The 23,471-nt window shown below is 43.4% G+C and overlaps 1 protein-coding gene across 1 annotated transcript; it reads right to left on the bottom strand.

The window, feature by feature from the left end:
• Positions 1–3,789: 3,789 nt before the first annotated feature.
• Positions 3,790–21,719, bottom strand: LOC139413080 (aldehyde oxidase 6). The gene is made up of 31 exons (XM_071160124.1): positions 21,352–21,719; positions 21,000–21,057; positions 20,283–20,379; positions 19,644–19,752; positions 19,380–19,568; positions 19,202–19,282; positions 18,043–18,126; positions 17,470–17,707; positions 17,216–17,367; positions 16,864–16,957; positions 16,643–16,752; positions 16,313–16,497; positions 15,941–16,103; positions 15,736–15,825; positions 14,835–15,004; positions 9,744–9,870; positions 8,223–8,442; positions 7,984–8,108; positions 7,720–7,853; positions 7,507–7,594; positions 7,311–7,397; positions 6,988–7,179; positions 6,428–6,655; positions 6,227–6,322; positions 5,945–6,073; positions 5,711–5,785; positions 5,536–5,588; positions 5,155–5,269; positions 4,750–5,004; positions 4,437–4,604; positions 3,790–4,153 (listed from the first exon to the last, which is right to left on the bottom strand). Exons 1-31 carry the CDS (start codon positions 21,403–21,405, stop codon positions 4,100–4,102), a joined length of 4,020 nt encoding a protein of 1,339 aa, XP_071016225.1. The 5' UTR covers positions 21,406–21,719; the 3' UTR covers positions 3,790–4,099.
• Between the last annotated feature and the right edge of the window lie 1,752 nt (positions 21,720–23,471).

The raw sequence follows: 23,471 nt of genomic DNA, 5'->3' as shown, positions 1-23,471 counted from the left end.
TCTGTCTCTCCTTCTCGCCTTTCCGAATCATAAATAGAACTATTGCTAAATTATCCAACCCAAATTTAGAATGTCAGTACCTAGTGCTTCACGTTGAGTCCATCACTCGGCGCTCCTTTTTCTGGAGTTTCAACATTTTCTTCAGATAGCTTTACAGTTCATCCTCCCAATGGCACACATGTAACTCATGCACATCAAAGTGAATGGCCTTTGATAATGTCCCGATTTCAATATCTGGGGAATAATCTGATTTTCCCAAACAGACACATTTTTTTACCTGATCCTCCACCACCTTTCCTTTACGGTCCATTCTGTCTTGTCCATTTTCCGACCAGTACACCAGCAGAATGAGAGAAGTTTAGACGTGATCTCTCTCCATGCTCACTCCACGTGGACGGTCTCCGGACTCATGCCTCACTCCTGAGAGAAAAGGCCATAGTGAACGGCATTACTTCAGCCAGGTTAGAGGGGAAGGGGCTCACACTGTCCTCGGTCGAATTATCCCTTCCATGCATCTAGATACCATCTGTGGTCACCTTTGCCATCATTTTGAGAGAGACCAGAACAACAGGGCATTTATGAAACTATTCACTGTATGACAAGTTATTACATTCCCAATATTCTTAATACAAATTTCTAAGAGAAATGTCAAAGAGAATAACAACACACTGTTGAAGCCATTTTTCAAATACTCCTTTATCATTTTGGAGACCTCACCACAGCGTTATAGTGTCAGGGAGTTAGAGGGCTAACTCTTAGGGAGAAATCCAGGCCATACAGCAGACCCAATCTGGTGAGATTTGTTTTGACACAAGACAAAAACAAAACAAACAACAACACTTCTTCATATTTACATATTATACTTAAATCTCACCCAATGTCTCTAGCCTTTCTAGCGAGGGTGATCAGGCCTCACCAGAAAGTCAGGACAGAGGTCATTCAACACCATTAACTGAGTGTTATTTTCCCTTTGCTTTCAGACTCATTATTTAAAGACATTTCAAACATTCTGTGCATCAGGTTTACATTGGGGTTTTCAGTACATTTCTTATCAGGAGAATTTACATGTGTGCAACCAGAATTTGGACAATAGATACTTCAGAAAAATGTATTTGTGTGCCCTTTTAAAGGTGCCTCATTTCTAACCCGTGAAGAACCACAGTAAACCCAAATAAAAAGACCCCACACAATAAATCAGACACGGTATTAAACATCACTAACAAATATGCACAACAGGTGGGTTGTGTGTGTGCTGGCGTTTGTGGTAAAACGTAAGGCAAAAACAAACAAATGGCCAGGCCTTACTCAATTGGGAGCTGGGTACCTTTACACTTAATAGAACATCAGATTTTCACTAACTGCTCTCCCAAGGCAACAGCCTCTGGAAACATTTCAAAGGGCGAGATCCACATCAAAGAGACCTGTACGGGCAACATTCCCAATGCTGCACCCTCAGCAGCCTCCTTTGGCACGGACGCAGTGGGCAAGGCAGTCAAGGTATTTCAACGAAGCCTGGTCTCTGATCGGTTTGTGTTGTCACGCCAACTCCTATGGACAATGACCATAGGAGTTGGCAAGACTGCACGAACAGATCTGGGACCAGGCTGGCTCCAATGTTCTGTTCTCACAGGCTTCTCAATGGCTTATAAAGACATACTGTTTCGATGTGTTTGCTGTACTCTTACCAAATGTTACTGTGTATGATCTCAGGATGCTTGTGAGAAACTGATGAGGCGCTTGAAGCCGGTCATGGAAAATCATCCCAAATCTACATGGCAACAATGGGTAATCAACAAACATCCACCAGGCTATAATAAACTCAATATAATGATGTTTTTGTGTCAATCTCCATAATGGTATAGCATACAATAACTTGTGTTCTTTCCCATATTGCCAGAAGGTCAGCTAATCTGCAACTGGCTTCTTCATGTACGTAGCCTGTCAATACAGTAGACTGCAGTGTGTAATGAAGCAATGCAACGTATCAATCACTGACTGTCGTAAGGCCGTGGTCACTGCAATGGCACGATTACGGCGCTCATATTGGGAAAGTCTCAGTCACAAGGAGGCTATCCTAATATGGGCACCTTATGGATTCCAGGGGACCTCACACAGGTGTGGACTGGGAGAACAGCGTGGGTCCAGCCTACTATTACTTCGCCTTCGGGGCCTGCTACTCAGAAGTGGAGATTGACTGTCTCACTGGAGATCATGAAGTACAGTAGTATGACCTTTTGTCGAAATCAGTGAAATGTTAATTAACACTACTTCATACTGTACCTGCAGGCATGCCTTAGAACTCGCAATAAGCATGTATGAGCCTTATGTCTCAAAGACGTCATTGGCTTTATACAATTAACTGTGTGTTTGTTGCAGAATCTCAGAACAGATATTGTGATGGCTGTTGGAAGAAGCCTTAACCCAGCTCTAGATATAGGATGGGTACAGCACTGTATAGCCCTCACAGGTCTAGTGGCTGTACATTTCTACAGTATTATGGATCAATATGGGTCATCTTCAGTAGCATACATTCCAATATGAGTTGAGACAAAGTTAACATGGTGCTATATATATATTCAGGATTGAGGGAGGCTTTGTCCAGGGCATAGGTCTGTACACCATAGAGGAGATGCAGTTCTCTCCTGAGGGGGTTCTGATGACCAGGGGTCCGTTCCAGTACAAGATTCCTGCCCTTTGATGTCCACCTGCTGGCCAACGCACAGAACCCACATGCCATCTACATGTCCAAGGCAAGACAAACGACATCCCTTGACACATCCATAAAGGCATCAGTTAGGCGTAAATACAGATCATTTTCTGGACTGAACGATTTGCACCATGCCACATTGTCAAGTTCAAGTTTGTCGGGTAAAAAACAAAATGCTTTCACTCAAGGTTCCCGAGGATTCACTTCCTAAGTGGTAATTGATGGTCGACCAAGTTGTTACAGGGTATAGACGAGCCGCCAGTGTTCTTGGCCAGCACCATCTTCTTGCCATAGAAGGAGGCAGTTGCTGCAGCCCGTAGACAGAGGGGGTTAGGGGACAGCTTCCCTCTAAGCTCCCCCTGCTACTGCTGAGAGGATACGCATGGCCTGTGACGACCAGTTCACTAAGATGGTAACTTTTCTTCATTTCGGAGGACACAGATCAAGTCTAGTTCTAGACTAAAAAGCGGTTTGATGGAAATTCTCCATTGAAAGTGCTTTTTAGTTCGGGACTAGGCTTATTCTGAGTCCACTAACTGGCCCACGTCTACTGTTTTGGTCTCTCCGATACCCTTTCGCCAACAACATTCATTTAACGGCATTATATTTTTTCCCCCTCGAGGCTCCATCTCCACAGAAAGGAACATTCAAACCATGGAGTATCAACTGAATATGACTCGGTAGCCTCGTCAGACCTGGGCTTGGCTCCAACTGTTAATCATTCACCTCATCTTAACGTATCGTTCGGTATTGGTGGGTTTCTTGCAGATTGTGTGCTTTCTGGATGACTCGGAAATGTATCTAGAATATGTGATTGACGCTGTTGCTTGAAATTTCACTCGTCCTAGGAACCAAGGGTAAGATAAATACACCATCTGGTGTCGTTTTGGTCGTGTATGTTTTGGGCTGTTTGGTAAAACTTTAACAATCCTGCATCTGTGACCTACGGCCAAGAGTGGTCAACATACAGAACCCAGATTCACCTAAAAAAAATAGAACTGAACTTTGAGCGTTGGTTTAATTCTGTGCTGTAAAGCATTCTGATGTCTGACTAATAAAGTATACATTTTTTAAGCATTGTATTCAAGTTGAGAAACATGCGATTTATTGAAAGTGAAAGGCATACACGGCATTGGATGGATTCACAATTGGACAACCCTACCTTTTACATCAAATTTAATTTGAGACAAACTTTTTTAACATTTTTTTTTTTTAAGCAAAGTATATGTTGGCAGCAAAAGCATAGGCTTATTCTGTAACTTGATATTTAAAGTATTAGAATCATACAGTGTTATTGATCCTTATTCAGCTAAATATAGAATGTTACCGACATAGAAATTCTATGATTAGGCAGTGATCAATACCTCTGACAAGTCAGAATATTATTTTAATTCAGGGAATACTCAAAGCCCACGGTTGGAATGATCCTTGTTTGCTGGCTGGAATCTGGAAGAGAACAATGGCTGACATTACTCCTGAGCAGTAAGTTGGATTTCAAACAGTCATGGCTGCCACGTGAATAAGGTACAGTACATTGAACTGGTGACTTGCCGGTTCCATTTCACTCCCTACCCCTTCCTGTTCCTAACTCCCTTTATGTTTGCAGATCTGTAAGATGGAAGCAGTATGAAAACTCCATATTCAAATTGGCAAACATTGATGGGTTAGGGTCAAGAATTATGGGTTGGGGTAGGGAGTGAATTGAGACTGGCTGGTGGCACCGCCTTACCTTCTGAGTAAAGGGGGTGTTACAGGCCAGACAGGTCCTCTCTGGGGTAGCAGGGCTGTTCAGGGTAAAGGGTCCCACCATACCAGCCTCTACCCGGGCTGCTGCCACCGCGTCTTTAATGGCGAAGAACACCGAGCTACCCAGGAACAGCACCGGCTCTCCGATTCCCTGTAGAGGAGAATATTTACTTTATCGTCAAATTAACTCGACAGAACATTCTTTACGGACTACTGTAGACGCCAAAGGTCTTGGTTAAAGGCCACAACTAGTTTAACGATAGTTTTTCCTGGTCACGCGCACACCCTTTGCTCACCTTAGATGAGTAGATGGCATGTGGGTTGTCAGAGCCTGAAAGCAGGTAGACGTTGAACTGAAGTGGTATGTCACAGACAGCGGGGATCTTGTACTGGGACGGGCCACGTGTGTACAACACTCCAGAGGGAGAGAACTTCAGCTCCTCCATGGTGTACAGACCCAAACCCTGGATGAAAGCGCCCTCAATCTGGCCAATGTCTACGGAGGGGTTGATGCTCCTTCCAATATCCATAACAATGTCTGTCCTCACCGTCTAGACATGGGCAGAAAACAAATGTCAGATGGTGCATATTTAATAGTATGAAATAGTGAATGTCTTCATTTGACCATCTGACTAGAACCTAAGGTAAAGTGTGTAACAGCAAAAGCATGTAAGATATACTGGTTGTGTAAGTGAGGTCACCCTGTAGTCTCCAGTGAGACAGTCGACCTCCACCTCACTGCAGCAGGCACCGTAGGTGAAGTAGGCATACGGTTGGCCCTCCTGCTTCTCCCAGTCCATGTAGAGGTCATGACCCCTATACAAACGTCAGCAGTTTATGTTATACATCATTTATACACACACACCACACACACACACACAACGCTATCTACTGTAATTATATACAATTATACATGTATCTTTCCACATTAGCTAAGAGTAGCAATATTTTACACATAGGCCCTACAGCCCTAAAAGTTAATGGTTTTGTATCTGTAATAGTGAAATAAAAGACCATATGAAAGGCTTCAAAACACTCCTCTGTGTTAGGTCTGCATGGAAATCTATGTTGAATCTCATTACCTGTAGTATCCAGTAGCTGACAGACTGATCCTTTGGATGAATGCGGAGGTCACCTATTTTCCAGCACACAAACAGGTCATTTAGAACCATGTTGCTATTCATGAACTGATTTATATCCCTCTGTTCTACTTAAATAATGATGTTGTCATGGGAAGTGGACATCAATATGAAATACCCAGGTCTGCCATGTGCCTTCTGGGTTCTGTTTCCTGACAGGTTCTAGTCTTTGGTACAGGATCTCACAGGCATCCTTAGGGACAAGACAAAAAAACAGACCGGTTGAATATGACTGATCAATTGGTTGAATATCCATACTAACACGCCAACAGGAAAATATCCACATCAGGTGTTGGTTGCACCAACTGATCTGGGATCAGGCTAGCTGGGGAGATCCCAGGCAATACCGTACCTTCACGGCCATGCCATTGGCATCCGTGCCAAAGGAGGCGGCGGAGGGGCAGGTGTTGGGCACAGCACTGGTGTTGGTCTCTGTGATGTGGATGAGAGAGGCGGGGATGTGCAGCTCTCTACTTGCCACCTGGAGGTATTGATGAATTGACTGAATGTAAAAAGTACATACAAGCCAAGTAGAAGCAGTACCCATTTATGGAATAGTTGTAGTTAGTACAGAATGTGTACTACAATCATTATTTCACTCCAACTAGTCAAGCTAAGTGAGAAAATACTCTACCTGTTGCATTTTAGTGTGTATTCCCTGGCCCATCTCAGTTCCACCATGACTGACTAGAACAGAACCATCCTTGTAGATGTGTACCAGAGATGCAGCCTGTCTCACAGACACACGCACAGAGAAAATATCAAACCTTAATTTGATTGATTCATGATGTATAATTTGGATTGACTAATTTGACAGTGCAAAGGCAAAGCTAACCTGGTTAAGGAAGCCGTCTGAGAATGCGATGCCATACTTAATGGGTATCGTGGCCATGCCCCTCTTCTTCCAGCGGTTCTGCTGGTTAAACTGGGCGACGGATTTGCGTCTGCTGCCGTAGTCAGACTTCTCCTTGCATTCATCCCAGCAACGCAGGAGGTTCTTGGGATCAAACTCAAACTTGTAATGTGTCAGGGACACCTCCTTGTACATGTTTATCTCACGGATCTGCTCAAGAAAGAGAAACTATTAAGAGAACTGTGTTATGAAGTGTGTACAGTACTTTTATGAAATCTATAAGGCATTTACAGCATATTGACTTCATAGCATATTCAGATATCTTAATAATCTCAGACGTCATCAGTTTTCGAACAGACTTAATTTATGCATGTCTGTCACGAGACCACAGAGATTGTTTATATCAATTCGATTTTCCTCAATAGAAGGCTCTGGTACCTCCCACTCTTTCATCATAGAAAAGTAATTCACTTGATTCTATTTTTATGGCTTTCCTCCCTGTCCCCATTACCCTCCCGGACCCCTAACACTTGACCTCTGACCTCTTCAGCGTTGCAGCCCAACTTCATGGCCACGTCATTGATCATGTTCTCAGTGACCAACATGCTCTGGGGCACGCCGAAGCCTCGGAACGCCGTGTTGGAGGGCAGGTTGGTCTTACACGCCACCGAGCGACCGCGAAGGTTGGGCACGTTGTACGCATTGTCCAGGTGAAGGAGAATCTTCTCTATTACCTGGAGAAAAAGGAGGGGGCAGAGAGCTCAGACACTGCCTAGGACAAGCATAGACAGAGTCTGGTGTTAGCTTTCAAGGAGGACTTGGGGTTAAGAATTGAATGGCGAAAGGCAGAGGAAGAGTGACTCACCAACAAAGACTCATCTGCAGTGTTTCCAGAGTTGGCGTAATAATGTAGATCAGCAGCTATTATCCTTCCATCGTTCATAAAGCCAACCTGGAGACATTAACACACTAGCAGTTAAATCTAGTACCACTTAAAGATCCCTCAAATGCCTCCCTTTGTGAGTCAGTCACATCACAAAGCCTTTTAAGAGGGGGAGCACCTTGTGTTTGCCCAGGACAGGGTGGCGGGCCCCAGTGATTAGCATGTCCTCTCCTCTCTCCAGAACACAACGCACGGCCCGACCAGTCCTGGGTAGACGGATTCAAACAAACACATAAATGATGTTTTGGATTTATAGATCACCATTGCATTTGGGTTAAATAAGTCATGCATCATTGGATCAAGTCAGTTATTCTTGAAGTATTTGACTTACTTCCATGCAGCCACAGAAGTGATGCAGGCTATGATAGACGTTTTGGTCACTTTCCCACCAAACGCTCCGCCAACTCTCTTCACATGACAGGACACTCTGTTGGAGGGAATCCCAAGAGTCTCTGCGATGGATTCCTACAGAAAAAAGACAGACAAGAAACATCTCATTTGCCAATTAGGAAGTAATGACTTACACTTCAACAGTGAATACTTGATATTTTCCTATCCTCAGGGATGGAGATTGAGGGAGTAGAGTTGACTGTACCTGGGCATAGGTTGGGTGTTGACAGGAGATATAAACGTTGAGCTCCCTCTCTTCTCCCGAAGGCACAACAACCATGCTCTGTGTTTCCATGTAGAAATGCTCCTGACCACCAAGCCGGATCTCCCCTGAGATTAAAGAGCACAACACGACTCAGTACATAGACTTCACTGATACAAACACTCAAGATAGGAACCAGGTGGACACACCTAGTACGCATACGAAGCTAACACATACTGTACCTTCGTAAATATGGTCAACCTTATCAAAAGCCTCATCCACGTTGCCTCGCTCGATCATCCTCTGGGGCAGAAAGAAGGACTGTTTCTCAATAGCCTCCTCAACAGTGAACACTGGGCCTGGCAGATCCTCATAGGCGATCTTCACTAGAGCCGCCCCTCTCTTAGCCTGCTTCCTGTTGTCAGCCACCACTGCACACACCATGTGACCCACGCATGACACCTGGCAATAACATTTGTGAACATAGTTAATACTAACAGTCATGCATCTGTGTGAGAATGACCTTCATACATGACAAAAACGTATGTGGACACCTGCTCGTCGAACATCTCCTTCCAAAATCATGGGCATTAATATGGAGTTGGGAGACTTGCTTCCATTACGCCAAAAGAGCATTAGTGAGGTCAGGCATTGATGTTGGGCGATTAGGCCTGGCTCGCAGTCGGCGTTCCAATTTATCCCAAAGGTTTTCGAGGAGGTCAGGGATCTGTGCAGGCCAGTCAAACCATTTCTCTGTAGACCTTGCTTTGTGCACAGGGGCATTGTCATGCTGAAACAGTTGGAAGCACAGAATCATCTAGAATGTCATTGTATGCTGTAGCGTTAAGATTTCCCTTCACTGAAACTAAGAAGCCTAGCACTAACCACAAAAAACATCCCAAGGCCATTCCTCCTCCACCAAACTTCACAGCTAGCACTTTGCCTTCGGACAGGTAGTGTTCTCCTGGCATCAACCATACCCAAATTCGTTCGTCGGACTGCCAGATCGTGAAGCGTGATTCATCACTCCAGAGACTGTGTTTCCACTGCTCCAGAGTCCAATGGCGGCGAGCTTTACACCACTCCAGCCGACGCTTGGCATTGCGCATGGTGATCTTAGGCTTGTGTGTGGCTACTCGGCCATGGAAACCCATTTCATGAAGCTCCCGGCGACAATGCTTCCAGAGGCAGTTGGAACTCGGTAGTGAGTGTTGCAACCAAGGACAGATGATTTTTTACACGATATGCGCTTTAGCACTCGGCCGTCCCTGTGAGCTTGTGTGGCCTACCACTTCGCGGCTGAGCCATTGTTGCTCCGAGACGTTCCACTTCACAATAACAGCACCTACAGTTGACCGGGGCTGGTCTTGCAGGGCAGAAATTTGAAGCACTGACTTGTTGGAAAGGTGTCATCCCATGACGGGGCCACTTTGAAAGTCACTGAGCTCTTCAGTAAGGCCATTCTACTGCCTAATTTTAATCTATGAAGATTACATGGCTGTGTGCTTGATTTTACACACCTGTCAGCAACAGGTGTGGCTGAAGTAGCAGAATCCACTAATTTAAAGGGGTGTCCACATACTTTTGTATATACACAGTATAGTCTACATTGTGAGGTGAATAAACAGCATGGCTACTTAGTTCCGGTGTGACAACACACTGGACAAGGCTTTGATTACATCATACACTGTATGAAAACAACAACACATATGACATGACATGTGCGATTCTGGTTGTGTCTCTTCGATGAAGCACTACAATACCTCATTCTGAGCCAAAATGTCCTCGTCTATGCCTGTAAACGTCCTAAACTTCTTCCCTGGGATGTCTTTAGAAGTGATGACATCCACCACACCTGGAACCCGGAGAGCTTCACTGATATCTATGTCTCTGTTAGGAGGGGAGAAAAAGACAGTGAGTAGAGAGACAGTCATGCACATACTAACCAATACTACCGCTCATTTCATACAGGTTAGGATTTTACATGGCCATTACTCATTTACAGTGAATGACATTCAGATAAGGATCTATGGTGGTGTATACCCATTTAACAATGAGGATAACAACCTATCGAGTCCCACATGACGCACCATGCTGGTTAACAATAGCCAGGTCTCTCCACACTGGTGTGTCTCTGAAGCCCACTTCCTGTCCAATGAATAGTGAATGTGTGAGTAAGGTCTATACTTTGTATTCTATGCAACCTGGATAAAACCCATTATTTCTGTTGGCTGTGGATAGAGGGTTCATTTGGATTTTTATAATTCAATATTTAGCAAGGGTGCAGCCAAATGAATATCTTAAGATTCCTCATTAAATGAGAGGCAGTATTGGTGATTATATGAATGATTGGGACTCTGCTCACTGTATGATCTACACCAGGGGTGTACAGTAGGCGGCCCGTGGGCCAAAACCGGCCTGCAAGTGATCACTCGCTGGCCCTCCAAAGTTTAGGAAAACAAACAATGATTTTAATTTAGAAAAATTATTTAGTAATCCCACAAATAAGAGAGCCGTGATCGTGTCTCAACGTAATCAAGGTATGAAGCTACTATGCTATTTTCCAATCACTACCAACTCCCCAAAAACTGTCCCGCAGCTGAATCTAGTTGGTTAACCCTAGGCTATACAGTGTGCTCTATTTTCAAACAGCATTAAGCCAGCCCAATTGTCAAGCACATGGTCTTTGACAATTTCAACCTGTTAAAGGGGAAACCTAGTCAGTTGTACAACTGAATGCATTCAACTGAAATGTGTCTTCCGCATTTAACCCAACGCCTCTGAATCAGAGAGGTGCCGAGGGCTGACTTAAAATCGACATCCACATCTTTGGCACCCGGGTGACAGTGGGTTAACTGCCTTACTCAAGGGCAGAACGACAGATTTTTACCTTGTCAGTTTGGGGATTCGATCCAGCAACCTTTCGGTTATTGGCCCAATGCTCCTACCCACCAGGCTACCTGCCGCCCCACTAAAGCCAGTGCTCTTTTATTTTCAAACCCTGAGCTCGCTTGTGCTGAGGTAGGAGGGGTGGCTTTCGCTGAGCCGTGTCCTTAATTTCAAAATTTCAGTATGTGCTGGTGGGGATATATTTAAGACCAACCGAAAGCTGGTCTTAGCGGTAACGCGGTTGGTTATGGTATGTCATTTTGACAACGGAAGCGGAGCCTATCCAACCATGACACAGTGCCCATGGAACAAGGTGTTTTTTGTGCCCGTAAATCCCATATTTAGAAACATTCCCCATTTTGTTTCATTAGATTAAAAACCAAGTTCAGCCTCTCAATGAAGGCAGTCTTTGTCTGGCCCAATCCATTCACCAAGTAGACACGATTATTAATAAAGCGTTTGGCTCCTAAAACCGCTTTAAAATACATCTTAAGAGTCTATTGACATGCTTGTGTCAATCTCCAACAAAATCCATCACTTTATGCAAAAAAAATTTTTTCCATGGGCTGCATCTCAATCCACTGCATCAGCCTATAAATCGGCCTTCCTCATCGGCGGTGGAAGGTGGCCGAGCTACAGTGCTGTTTGTCAGACCATGAGGCACCCCGATAATCGGTCTTCTCACAAAAATGTCTCGTGTCCAAACGGTTTGGCCTACAATCTAAGCTGAAAGACGCTTCTCTCACGAACACATTGGTTTTGGAGGTAGTTTTGTGTGTACCAAAAACAAAAATATTCTTACTGTATATCTCCTAAATCTAGGGCAAACACTTCAAAACATTTAACATTTTTGGACTGTCTGTTGCCATTTATAAATGTTTAAAGGCCAAATGCAATATTTTATCATATAACTTTTTTTTGGGGGGGGGGGGGGGGTACCTACAGGGGTCCTAAAATTCTAAATCAAATAGCTAAATAATCCATGGTATGTCAATCTTAAAACAATCATTATTATTTTAAAAGGCATAGACTTTTAGCTAATCACCAAAGCTTTATTAAAAAGATCAAGTTCGGGAGCAGCAAAACAGTAAGTGGAAATCCGTTTTATCTATACTGAACAAAAATATAAAATTGAACAATTAAGCTGAGTAACAGTTCACATAAGGACATCCGTCAATTGAAATACATTCATCATTCATTAATCTATGTATTTCATATGACTGAGAATATAGATATGCATCGGTTGGTCACAGATACCTTAAACAAATGGTAGGGGCATAGATCAGAAAAGTAGTCAGTATCTGGTGTGACCATTTTCCCCACGCAACACAACTCATATCCCTCGCATAGATTTGTTCAGGCAATGTTATTCCACTCCTCTTCAATGGCTGTGCTAAGTTGCTGGATATTGTTAAGAACTCAAACACACTGTCGTACATGTCGACCCAGAGCATCCCAAACATGCTCAGTGGGTGACATGTCTGGTGAGTATACAGGCCAAGGAAGAACTTGAACATTTTCAGCTTCCAGGAATTGTGTACAGATCCTAGTGACATGGGGCAGTGCATTATAATGCTGAAACATGAGGTGATGGCGGCGGATGAATGGCAAAACAATGGGTCTCAGAATCTCGTCACTGTACCTCTCTGCATTCAAATTGCCATCGATAAAATGCAATTGTGTTCGTTGTCCATAGATTATGCCTGCCCATACCATAACCCCACCGCCACCATGGGGCACTCTGTTCACAACGTTGACATCAGCAAACCGCTCACCCACACAACACCATATACAGTGGGGCAAAAAAGTATTTAGTCAGCCACCAATTCTGCAAGTTCTCCCACTTAAAAAGATGAGAGGCCTGTAATTTTCATCATAGGTACACTTCAACTATGACAGACAAAATGAGAATGGGATCATTGTCATGCTGAAAGACCCAGCCACGTTTCATCTTCAATGCCCTTGCTGAGGGTAGGCTTTGTTACTTTGGTCCCAGCTCTCTGCAGGTCATTCACTAGGTCCCCCCGTGCGGTTCTGGGATTGTGATCATTTTGACCCCACGGGGTGAGATCTTGCGTGGAGCCCCAGACCGAGGGAGATTATCAGTGGTCTTGTATGTCTTCCATTTCCTAATAATTGCTCCCCCAGTTGATTTATTCAAACCAAGCTGCTTACCTATTGCAGATTAAGTCTTCCCAGCCTGGTGCAGGTCTACAATTTTGTTTCTGGTGTCCTTTGGCAGCTCTTTGGTCTTGGCCATAGTGGAGTTTGGAGTGTGACTGTTTGAGGTTGTGGACAGGTGTCTTATATACCGATAACGAGTTCAAACAGGTGCCATTAATACAGGTAACGAGTGGAGGACAGAGGAGCCTCAAAGAAGAAGTTACAGGTCTGTGAGAGCCAGAAATGTTGCTCGTCTGTAGGTGACCAAATACTAATTTTCCACCATAATTTGCAAATAAATTCATAAAAAATCCTAGAATGTGATTTTCTGGATTTTTTTTCTCATTTTGTCTGTCATAGTTGAAGTGTACCTATGATGAAAATTACAGGCCTCTCTCATGTTTTTAAGTGGGAGAACTTGCACAATTGGTGGCTGACTAAATACTTTTTTGCCCCACTGTACATGGTCTGCGGTTGTGAGGCCAGTAAGACATACACAATTCTCTAAAATGACGTTGGCGGGGGCTTATGGTAGAGAAATTAACATTCAATTCTCTGGCAACAGCTATGCTGGACATTCCTGCAGTCAGCAGGCCAATTGCACACTCCTTCAAAACTTGAGACCTCTGTGGCATTGTGTTGTGTGACAAAACTGCACATTTTAGAGTGGCCTTTTATTGTCCCCAGCACAAGGTGCACCTGTATAATGATCATGCTGTTTAATCAGCTTCTTGATATGCCACACCTGTCAGGTGGATGGATTATCTTGGCAAAGGAGAAATGTTCCCTAACAGGGATGTAAACACATTTCTGCAAAGAAAAGTAAGAAAAATAAGCTTTTCAATTCGGAGATCTTTTATTTCTGCTCATGAAACCTGGGACCAACACTTTACATGTTGCGTTTATATTTTTGTTCAGTACACATTATTTTGGCCAGCTCCTTTTATTATTTTGTATGCGTGTTAATAAATATATATATTTTTTAATTTAACAAAACTCCACGTAGGCCCGAAACTGAAAATATTGCTGTTTTAAAGCAACTTTGCTGCAATTCTACGCATTTTTTCCATGGGGCTGAGAGAAAAATGTGCAGTTTTACAGCAAATTTTCTGAATTCTAGCACATTTTGCCATCAGTTGGAAGCAAACGTTTGCAGTTTTTAATATGATAACTGATGATCAATGGACCCCACACAGGTCGGTAATTTGACCATGCTTACAAGTTGAGATAGCTCATTTTTTTTCTTCCAGCGGCTAGCTGACATGGACTAATTGTTTAACTGCTTACGCACAACCACATTTCTTAAATGCACCTTGTGCATTCTATTGTTCTAACTCTGAACAATAAGTTAAGACCCCGAATAAGTTCCAAATGTTTTTATTTCTTAATAAAAGGGGGACTAGGACGAGAATATTCCGTTAGGACGAGAATATTCCGTTCCCCCAGCCAAATTAGTGTTGATGATACCGCACAGACTGCCAATAACCAAGAGAACATGACAAAAGCATGCAGTATTAAGCCATGGAACACCTTGATAGGCCAGTGAGTGGCCAAGCCCTCGTCACACCTACAACTTGTTTATTCATTGTGCCACCACTAGCTAATGCGCTCACAATTCCGGCTGTGAAAATAGCGCAAATATTTCTGACCGCGCCCCCCGACCTATAGTGCTACCGCCAGTGCTTAGATTTACAATTGCTTTAGGTTTGTTAAAATAGAGCTCAATATGTTATGAACTTTTAAAAAAGTGGTTTGTGAGGAAACTTATCCATGAATCCTTTGCAATGTTCTTCAGTACTTACAGGATCTTAGCATGTGGTCTGGTGCTGGTGACCAGGACGAGGTGGAGCTCTCCGTCCATCTTGGGGATGTCATCACAGTAAACAGCTTCTCCAGTAGCCTGGCTGATGGCTGAACGGTGCATGATAGGCCGACCTACTGGGTCGTCACCACTCTGGCCTTTCACCACAGCCTGCAAAACAAACACATGTTTTTATGACAGCCTGAGATGTAACCGTGTTTGTATCCAGACCAATCAATCCAACTTTATTGTCCTCAGAGGAAATGTTGGTTTGTAGGCAGGGGTAATCTTTCATGGACAGAATACGTGAATCAAACCATGATTGTTAATAAGAATTTGTTCTTAAAAAAGGAGAAGTTCTCATTTTCGATGTAAATCGCATGTTATAGAAGGGTCCAGACACTTTTTTGTTACGATTTTCTGTATTTTTTACAATTTACCCCAACCAGCGCTTCACTTCCTCATCCTCGTTATGCAGTATGGAGGCTCTGAAAAAACATGAACAAACGCTAAAAAAAAATAACTTTAAAAAACATACTTTTCGAAATGTCCCAGTATAATGACGCAGGTTCTTTAGGTGCTGTAAACATGAAATGGTACGACTCGAGCCGTTTCCCCTATCCAGCTGTTCCATTCTCCGTATAGCCTGCCGCTAGGAAGGACGGCGAGGTATCGCCCGAGTCGCAACAAAATGGAATATAACGTTCAGAATGACAATGTCACGTGTACAACATGTAAAGACCTGCATCACGTTTCTACAAGGACGATTTGGGTGTTTTTGGAGCATTTGTTCATGTTGTCAGATCACACATACTACTGCACAATGATGAATAGAGTCACGGGTTGGGGTAGGTGAAATCGCTAAATTCGTATTCAACCGACTAAAATCAAATCAAACAGACCTGGAACTCTTGTAGGCTGGGCTGTAGCTGTTTAGGTAGTGGACGTATTGCACTGCTGACCCCTTCTGATAGGTCCTCCTGGATCACATTCTGTACAATGCCAAAAACATATCTATATTTCGAGAAACATTAGCAAATAAAAGTTCCAAATTTCAAGTTTGCCAAGTAGGCTACCAATTGGGGTGAAGAGTGACCCAGTCCATACCATCTCCCAGAGCTTGTGCAGCATCTGCAGGTTGAACTTGAAGAGGAGGCTGAGAGTTAGGGACCTGCGGAACTCCACCTGCCCACCGGGGTGGGAGGGAGACAGGGATATCTCATCTAAGAGCTGGGTGTAGGCGTCACTCAGCGTCTGCTCATCCCACTTCCTGCAGGGGTGTGTGTTTGGACGTGGGGGGGGGGGGGGGGGGTACAAAACAAGCAAGGATGTAAAACACAGATAATGTAACACAAAAAGAACATTGCTGAGGAGGATAACAAAGAAACATATGAATCACAAACCAGTTTAGCCAGCTCTCCTCGAAAGAAAATAGCCCATTAACCAAATCCTGCTAACTGTGAAAAATTCCCTCTGTACCTTCCGATGACTGCAGCACATGTTTTGGTGGCGCTGACAGTGCACGGCCCTACACCGCCGTAGTAGATACTCAGCTCCTTGACCACGCTGGAACCCTCTATGAACATGACCCTCATCCCAGTGGTCACTGTGGCCAGGGCGTTCTCCTTACGAGGGGCCTGGCGGAACGCTCGCATGAACTCTCCCTGCAAAGACACATTAGATTGGGGAAAACGTTGTTGTTCACGCAGTCACAGGATTCGACTCACCTCAAGGCCAGGAGTTCTTCCTGGTGAGGTCAAATGCGTGAGATTCTCAAGAGGTTCTCCATTCCCAAGTGTCTTACTGTACCTGCCTAGATACTGGTATGAACACAGACAGGACAATCTCATCCGGTTTTAGAGATGTTTTTCCAAACCCCACAAAGAAATCTTTATTCAGCAGGATCTCTCTTCTTCCCCCTGGAATAGAACCAATTAACACAATGATTTGTAATAATTCAATACAAAACATGGTTAAATTAGACGCAGAATAAATGAAATGAATGAAAATGGTCACTACTGACAACTCACTCTTTGACACCACATTAAGTGTGCAGTTCCCAGCAGCGAACACAGGATTCAGGTCTGAATTGGGATATGCACTGACAATATTGCCTCCTATGGACTAACACACACCATAAATATGTTTAACAGTCAAACAAATGCAAAAATACATGTTTACCAGTGATCCCCTGAGGGTAGTTAAGACGTAGAGATTTGGACAGTAATGTGCAGCACAGCTGTTAGCCTGGTTCCAGACCTGTTTGTGCTATATAGCCAACAATGACCAAAGGTGCTGGCAAGACCGGACAAACCAGGCTACAATCTGGGACCAGGCTACAAAACAGATAGTGAATGACAGAAACAGATTATTCATACGCACGGCAACGTTGCGTATCTGCTGTCCTCCCAGGTTCCCCAGCTGCTGTAGGAGGGATCTGTATATCTCCGTCTTCTCCTCAGGAATCTCCTGGACCAGCCCCTCCAACAGGGCCTTAACCACAGACAGACTGCAGCCAGCCCCGAAACACACACCTACAGACACAACAGACACGCATGAACAGTTCTGAGAGAGAGAGAGAGACCAAGCGAGAGACCGAACCCGAGAGCGAGAGAATAAGAACGGAAAGAGCTAACCTTGCGGAGTCTTGGTAACCTCGAACAGCTCCTGGACTCTGGTGGGTGATATTATTATGGGATGCCAGGCACCTTTGAACTTGATGTCTGGGCCGATGTTGGTGTTGCCCATGACCAGCGGTGCCTGAGGGTGGCTGGTCTTCAGCTGGATCAGTTCCTCCAGAGACACAGGGGAGACCCACACCATCCTTTCGCCACGGAACAGCTGACTAACCTGGGGCTCCATCTCTGCCATCAGCTGAGTGGAGAATAGCGGAGGATCGTCAGGATATAAATATCGCTAGTTCATAGACTAACGAGGATACAGACTGTTTTAACGACATTACAGACTATAAGACCTATGAGGTATTCAACGGACAACTCTTACAGCAAAATAACAGTATTTCGCCGATTTGGTGTCAATTAATAATTCTGTCTTGTGTAAAGGTTGTTAGTTCAATTATTTTAGACTGAAGAACGGTACTTTTTGAATGTTACACAGTGACATACAGTATATGGTGAAAGCATATCAAACTGTGTAATTCACCATTTGACCACTAGTACATTGAGTAGCCACTAGTCCTGCTGCCTTACTATGAGTTCTGGGGGGAAGATGAGATCTTGGGTGGGGTCCAGAGGGAGGAGGTCCTCCTGGTCAAACAGCTGTGGTGGAGGCTCCTGGAAGACACAGTCAATGTCATGTGTGCCAACAAAACACATCTCGCTTTTTATAAAACAAGTGTGTTAAATCGGATTAAATGCGGCAATGTCATGGAATTGTGAACTATAACTTTCCAATATCATTAGTGAGGTGGTAACATTTGTTTAACTGTATCCTTTATTTAACTAGGCAAGTCAGTTAAGAACAAATTCTTATTTACAATGACGGCCTAACCCGGCCAAACCCTAACCACGCTGGGCCAATTCTGCGCCTCCCAGTCACGGCCGGTGGTGATACAGCCTGGAATCGAACCCGGGCCTGTAGTGACGCCTCTAGCACTGAGATGCACTGCCTAAGACCGCTGTGCGAATCGATAATACAATGACTATAAATTATATTATACAGTTAAGCCATACAAATGAAATGTAATGTTTAAAAGAGCAATAAAAAGCGGCTTTCCCCGTTTCTGTAAAAAAGCAGAGGGATAGGGCTAGAGAAACTCTCTCCAATGCATAGACAGAGCAATGGATGCAAGGACTGACCATCCATCAAAATGTTAATTTTTAACCATGTTTTGAGGGTATCTAGTGTTTCTTTACCTTACTTTGTTTACAAACATTGGAGTAAAACAAGCTTATATTTTGGGGTTTCTGATGCGGCTGAACTAAGCCCATGAATCATTTATAAGTTAGATTTTCAAGAATGAACGGGTGCATATCATTTGTTTACACGTCCAAAAATTGATGTAGCAAAAGCATATTACCGTGTAATGGATGCCGCTCTTCACACACAAAAAAAAAAAAGTATTTTATGTTTTATTTTTAAGTTGCACGATTTAGAGCAAAAATGAATGTCCTCAATCTTCCAGTAAAGAGATAAAAAAATACTTCCTATCGGGCTATGGCTGAACCAAGTCAGGCAAGAATCTCTTGATTAGGTGTTGAACTAAGGTTAATATAGTATTTTAACAAGAGGTTCTACTTTATTTATTTATTTGTGTTTATTCGCCCACTTGCCTCACTTTTCAAAAAAGGAAAATCTGTTAAAACATTTAATAAAACGCGTATGGCCTGAATAGAAAGAGTCACTCACATTCTCTGATCTCTCCGGAGGCAAATCTCCATTCAGACAACATCCAGCACCATTACCATTGGCTTGACAACAGTTTGATTCCTAATGATGGATAACAGGATGGATTATACATTCACTTTACAGACAGCAAATACAAATGCAATGCATGTGTGTCTGTTATGTGTAATATAATTTATACCGGACTAAAAGTCTTGCAGCCATCAACAATGGGACGATATCCTGTGCACCGGCACAAATTGCCACCAAGTGCCACTGTGATGTCCTCCATGTTGGGCTGTGGTTTGTTCCTCAGTAAAGTGTACATGGACATCACCATGCCTGGAGTACAGAACCCACACTGAGACCCGTGGGCCTTGGCTATACGGTCCTGCAAGCACACACAAGCATATAATCCAGTCAGCCACACTGAATGAGAGCTTCAGCCATCCATCGTAGGGCCTACCTGTACTGGGTGCACCCTGGTCTTGGTGTTGCCAATGCCCTCCACAGTGGTGACGGCTGCCCCCTGAAGCTGGCAGACTGGCAGCAGGCAGGCGTTGGCAGAGTAATGGCTAGTAGGTAAAGGTAAACTGGCATTTACATTTTCAATATGAACATAATATATCATCCAAGTATAATATAGAACATCGTAAGTAGGGCTTTGAAGACACGAAGATAAATGTTGGATTCGTCCATGCATCTGTTTTTTTTCATGCAACTTGTGACACACTATGCGCTTTATACAAAAGCGTATAGTTTTGCCCATCTAATTTTTTATTCATTTTTATTTAACTAGACAAGTCTGTTAAGAACACATTCTTATGTACAATGACATCCTACCAGTGGGTTGGTTAACTGCCTTGTTCAAGGACAGAACGACAGATATTTTACCTTGTCAGCTCGGGGATTCAATCCAGCAACCTTTCGGTTACTGGCCCAACGCTCTAACCCCTAGGCTACCAGACACCCCACAGAAAAGGCCTATTTAAAAGTTACTGTCTCAGTATGCCAATTATAGTATTCATCAACAGTGCAAAGTTCATCAAAAATCTGTCAATCATTTATCCAAATGATGGCTGTTTGTTGAGGGATGAATGGATACAGGATGGTCTTGGTGCCGGGCTGGTAGCGAGACACCATGACAGTACAGGCTCCGCATCCTCCTCCTCCACATCCGTACTTGGTACCAGTCAACCTCACTGGAGTCAGGCACCGTCAAGGAATATAATAGTATATGCCACTCAGACATTTTTTATCCAAAGTGATTTACAGTACAGTATGTGATCAATGCAGAAATTCCACCCACAACGTTACCAACTGAGGAGACACTCTGCTTGGGCTAGACAATCGATCAGTATCCATATTTCCACATAGCATAACATTAAATGATTTCAACGGATGTATTATACAGCCAATCCTAATCAAAGGAAAAAGTGCACAGTCACAGTGACTTGCACACTCACAGTGACTTGCACACTCACAGTGACTTGCACCATGGAACCATCTCCGATAGGCCTTCATCATTATTTTCACACCTCAAACTCTGGACTGGCTTGTGTGGTAAACAAAACACACTTATAAAATCAGTGCCTAGGCTACACATAAAGTATGGATTTTTTATAAGATACTGATTGTGCAATAATTTGGCTATAGGTTACACAACATCTGTCCGTTTTTCTTTAGGATAAATATTAATAAGAGTATAATCACAATGACAACAACAAAAATAGTACACTATATTATTAATTTCAATTTAAATACTTAATTCAATGTTGGCGCTTCACTTCTCATCTATACATTTTCAGCAAGGAAAGGATACACCTCTCACGGAGGTAAGACAGTAACATAGTCTCTGGGTCTGCATTGTTTTCGGTCACCTGTTTGAAAGTGGGAGAGGAATCGTGTAAAGCACATAGCATGAGTTTTTTTTCGGCATTTTTTCGGCATTCTGAGAGAGTAGGCCTGAGGCCTACAGCTAGTATCTTCGGTACAAACACAGACGACGGGAAGTAATCATTGGTCAACAACATGAGCAGCCATGCAGACAGTTTTGTAGAGGAACAGTGCGCAGTAGGCTAAAGTTAAGGCAATGTGCAAAACAATCGCAAAGTGCTACAACTTAAACCAACGTACAGCTAATGCACAATACAATATTACAGTAAATTATTTACCTTTTTACCGTTGACATAGAAACACAAGCAATCGATTTCTTTATTCTCACTCATTTTTCTTTCATTTGCGCATTAACGTCCAGTGTTGACGGGTTTCTGCGACTACTCACTAAATCCCCCAGTCACCTCACACGCCTCCTTGACGAAAGCAAATTCAGCTGCTTTACTGCCGTTTTGTACAACTTTTCACCTAGTGGTTGATATACAACAGTCCCCTAAACCAGTTGATAATTACTGATTTTAAATCGATACGGTAGTCAAGAGGAGAGAGTACATTTGGAGTGCATAGTCTACTGTAAATTGACTCCACCTCCCAATGTCAATGTTGTTGAACAACAAAGTTGAACCCTCTTAATTCAATCAACACTAACCGATAGTGTCCCGATACAGGATGAATACATTTCAATGAATGACATATTGCTATCGTAACGTGCCCTAAATGGAAAAATAACCTATTAAATGTTGTTTTCTTCGCATCATTTTCACCAGAGAATGAAACTATACACTTCTAACCAGAGGGTGGCACTACAACCTAAACGACCTAAATCCTCTCAACAAAATCACTGTTAATCACTTGTTAGGCTACCACATTGATTGATCGAGCTAACAAGGTAAAGATCGGTCGTTTTGGCCCTGAACAAGGCAGTTAACCCACTGTTCCTAGGCCGTCATTGCAAATAAGATTTTGTTCTTAACTGATTTGCCTAGTTAAATAAATGTAAAATTAAAATAAATAAAAAGCTGACATTTATAATATACAACAATTGCCTTTTGAGCAATTTTCTTTCTGAGACATTGCCAAATCATAATGTGATGGGCAGTAAAATAAGTAGAATAAATAATTTCCAATATCATGATGTTGTTTGTGGAGTGTTGTTTTGATTTCATAGAGGCATGGTTAGGGTTAAATGTATTCTGCACATATGCACTAAATTCCACACTCTCAGAGGAAGACTGATAGATAGCCTTTTTGGGTGTTGGCAGGTCACCTTGTTCTCTCTCTCTCTCTCTCTCTCTCTCTCTCTCTCTCTCTCTCTCTCTCTCTGTGTCTCTTCAGCAGAACATTTTCTCCCAGTCAGTCAGACAGGCTGACCTAGACTGTGCTTCCTGTCTGTGGGCTGTTGTTCCGTTGCCAGGTCCCTCTCTTCTCTGCTGCTCTGTAGGACAGGCCTGTCCCAGGGGACTGACTATGAGGAATGCACCGAGAGCACTTTCACAATAAAATGGTGTCTAATAATTCTGTATGACAAGACACTGAAATGAGTATTAATGAATTCATCTATTAATTCATGAAAGTGACCCCGTCGAGTTCATGACTTTGTGTACCAGGGGTTTACTGTAGATAAGCACCAAACCGTACATACAATTAGCATGTTAGCTGAATATGAGCTTCTTCTGGGTTGCTTGTGTGAATAGGGAGATAGAATAATGTTATGGTATGGTAGGTACCACATCAGTGTGCTTTCCCCTTTTCCCCTAAGGGGTTCACATCGATATTACTTCTTTATTATGATACTGGGTGTACCCTAACTAAAACAACATCAGTGTACATACAGTGCAGTCGAGCTTCTGTCTTTGGTTACTCAGCTAGGAGATCTGAGCGATTTCAGCCGTGCTGCTGTGTTTAATGTGGTGTCCTACATGCTGTTTCAACCGCAAACTTTGAAGATAGGATCGGGACTGAAGAACACAGTTATGTAATGCTCAGACGACTAGAGCACAGTCAGACGGATTGGAATTCTCCGCTCGTTTCTAAGTCAGCCGGACTTCACCAAGAGGTTGAGTGAAGAACATGACTCTGAATTTGACTTGAAAACCCCTTTCCTTCGTTTCTTTCCCTCACCTAAGAAGCAAAACCTCTCAGGAATCCAGACTGGGGAATTTAACCCAGTGGTGTTACTATTCAGCCAAACTCTGGAGTTGAAATGAAGGGCAGACTTAGATCAAAATAACCATTAAAGCAATGTTAAGTGGTGAAGGACAGGGCAGACACTTTAGGGTGCTGAGTGAGTAGTGGTGGTGGGGCACCACCATGGATGCCCAGTGGGACTACGCTTCATGTTTATGGATGAGCCCCAGACTGCAACTGGCTCCCTGCTGGCCCCCTGCTGGGGACTGAT

Source organism: Oncorhynchus clarkii, chromosome 7 (genome assembly GCF_045791955.1).
Source record: "Oncorhynchus clarkii lewisi isolate Uvic-CL-2024 chromosome 7, UVic_Ocla_1.0, whole genome shotgun sequence".
NCBI classification, from domain to species: domain Eukaryota; kingdom Metazoa; phylum Chordata; class Actinopteri; order Salmoniformes; family Salmonidae; genus Oncorhynchus; species Oncorhynchus clarkii.
The sequence above is the reverse complement of the archived record's forward strand: the minus strand, read 5'-3'. Positions and strand labels throughout refer to the sequence as shown.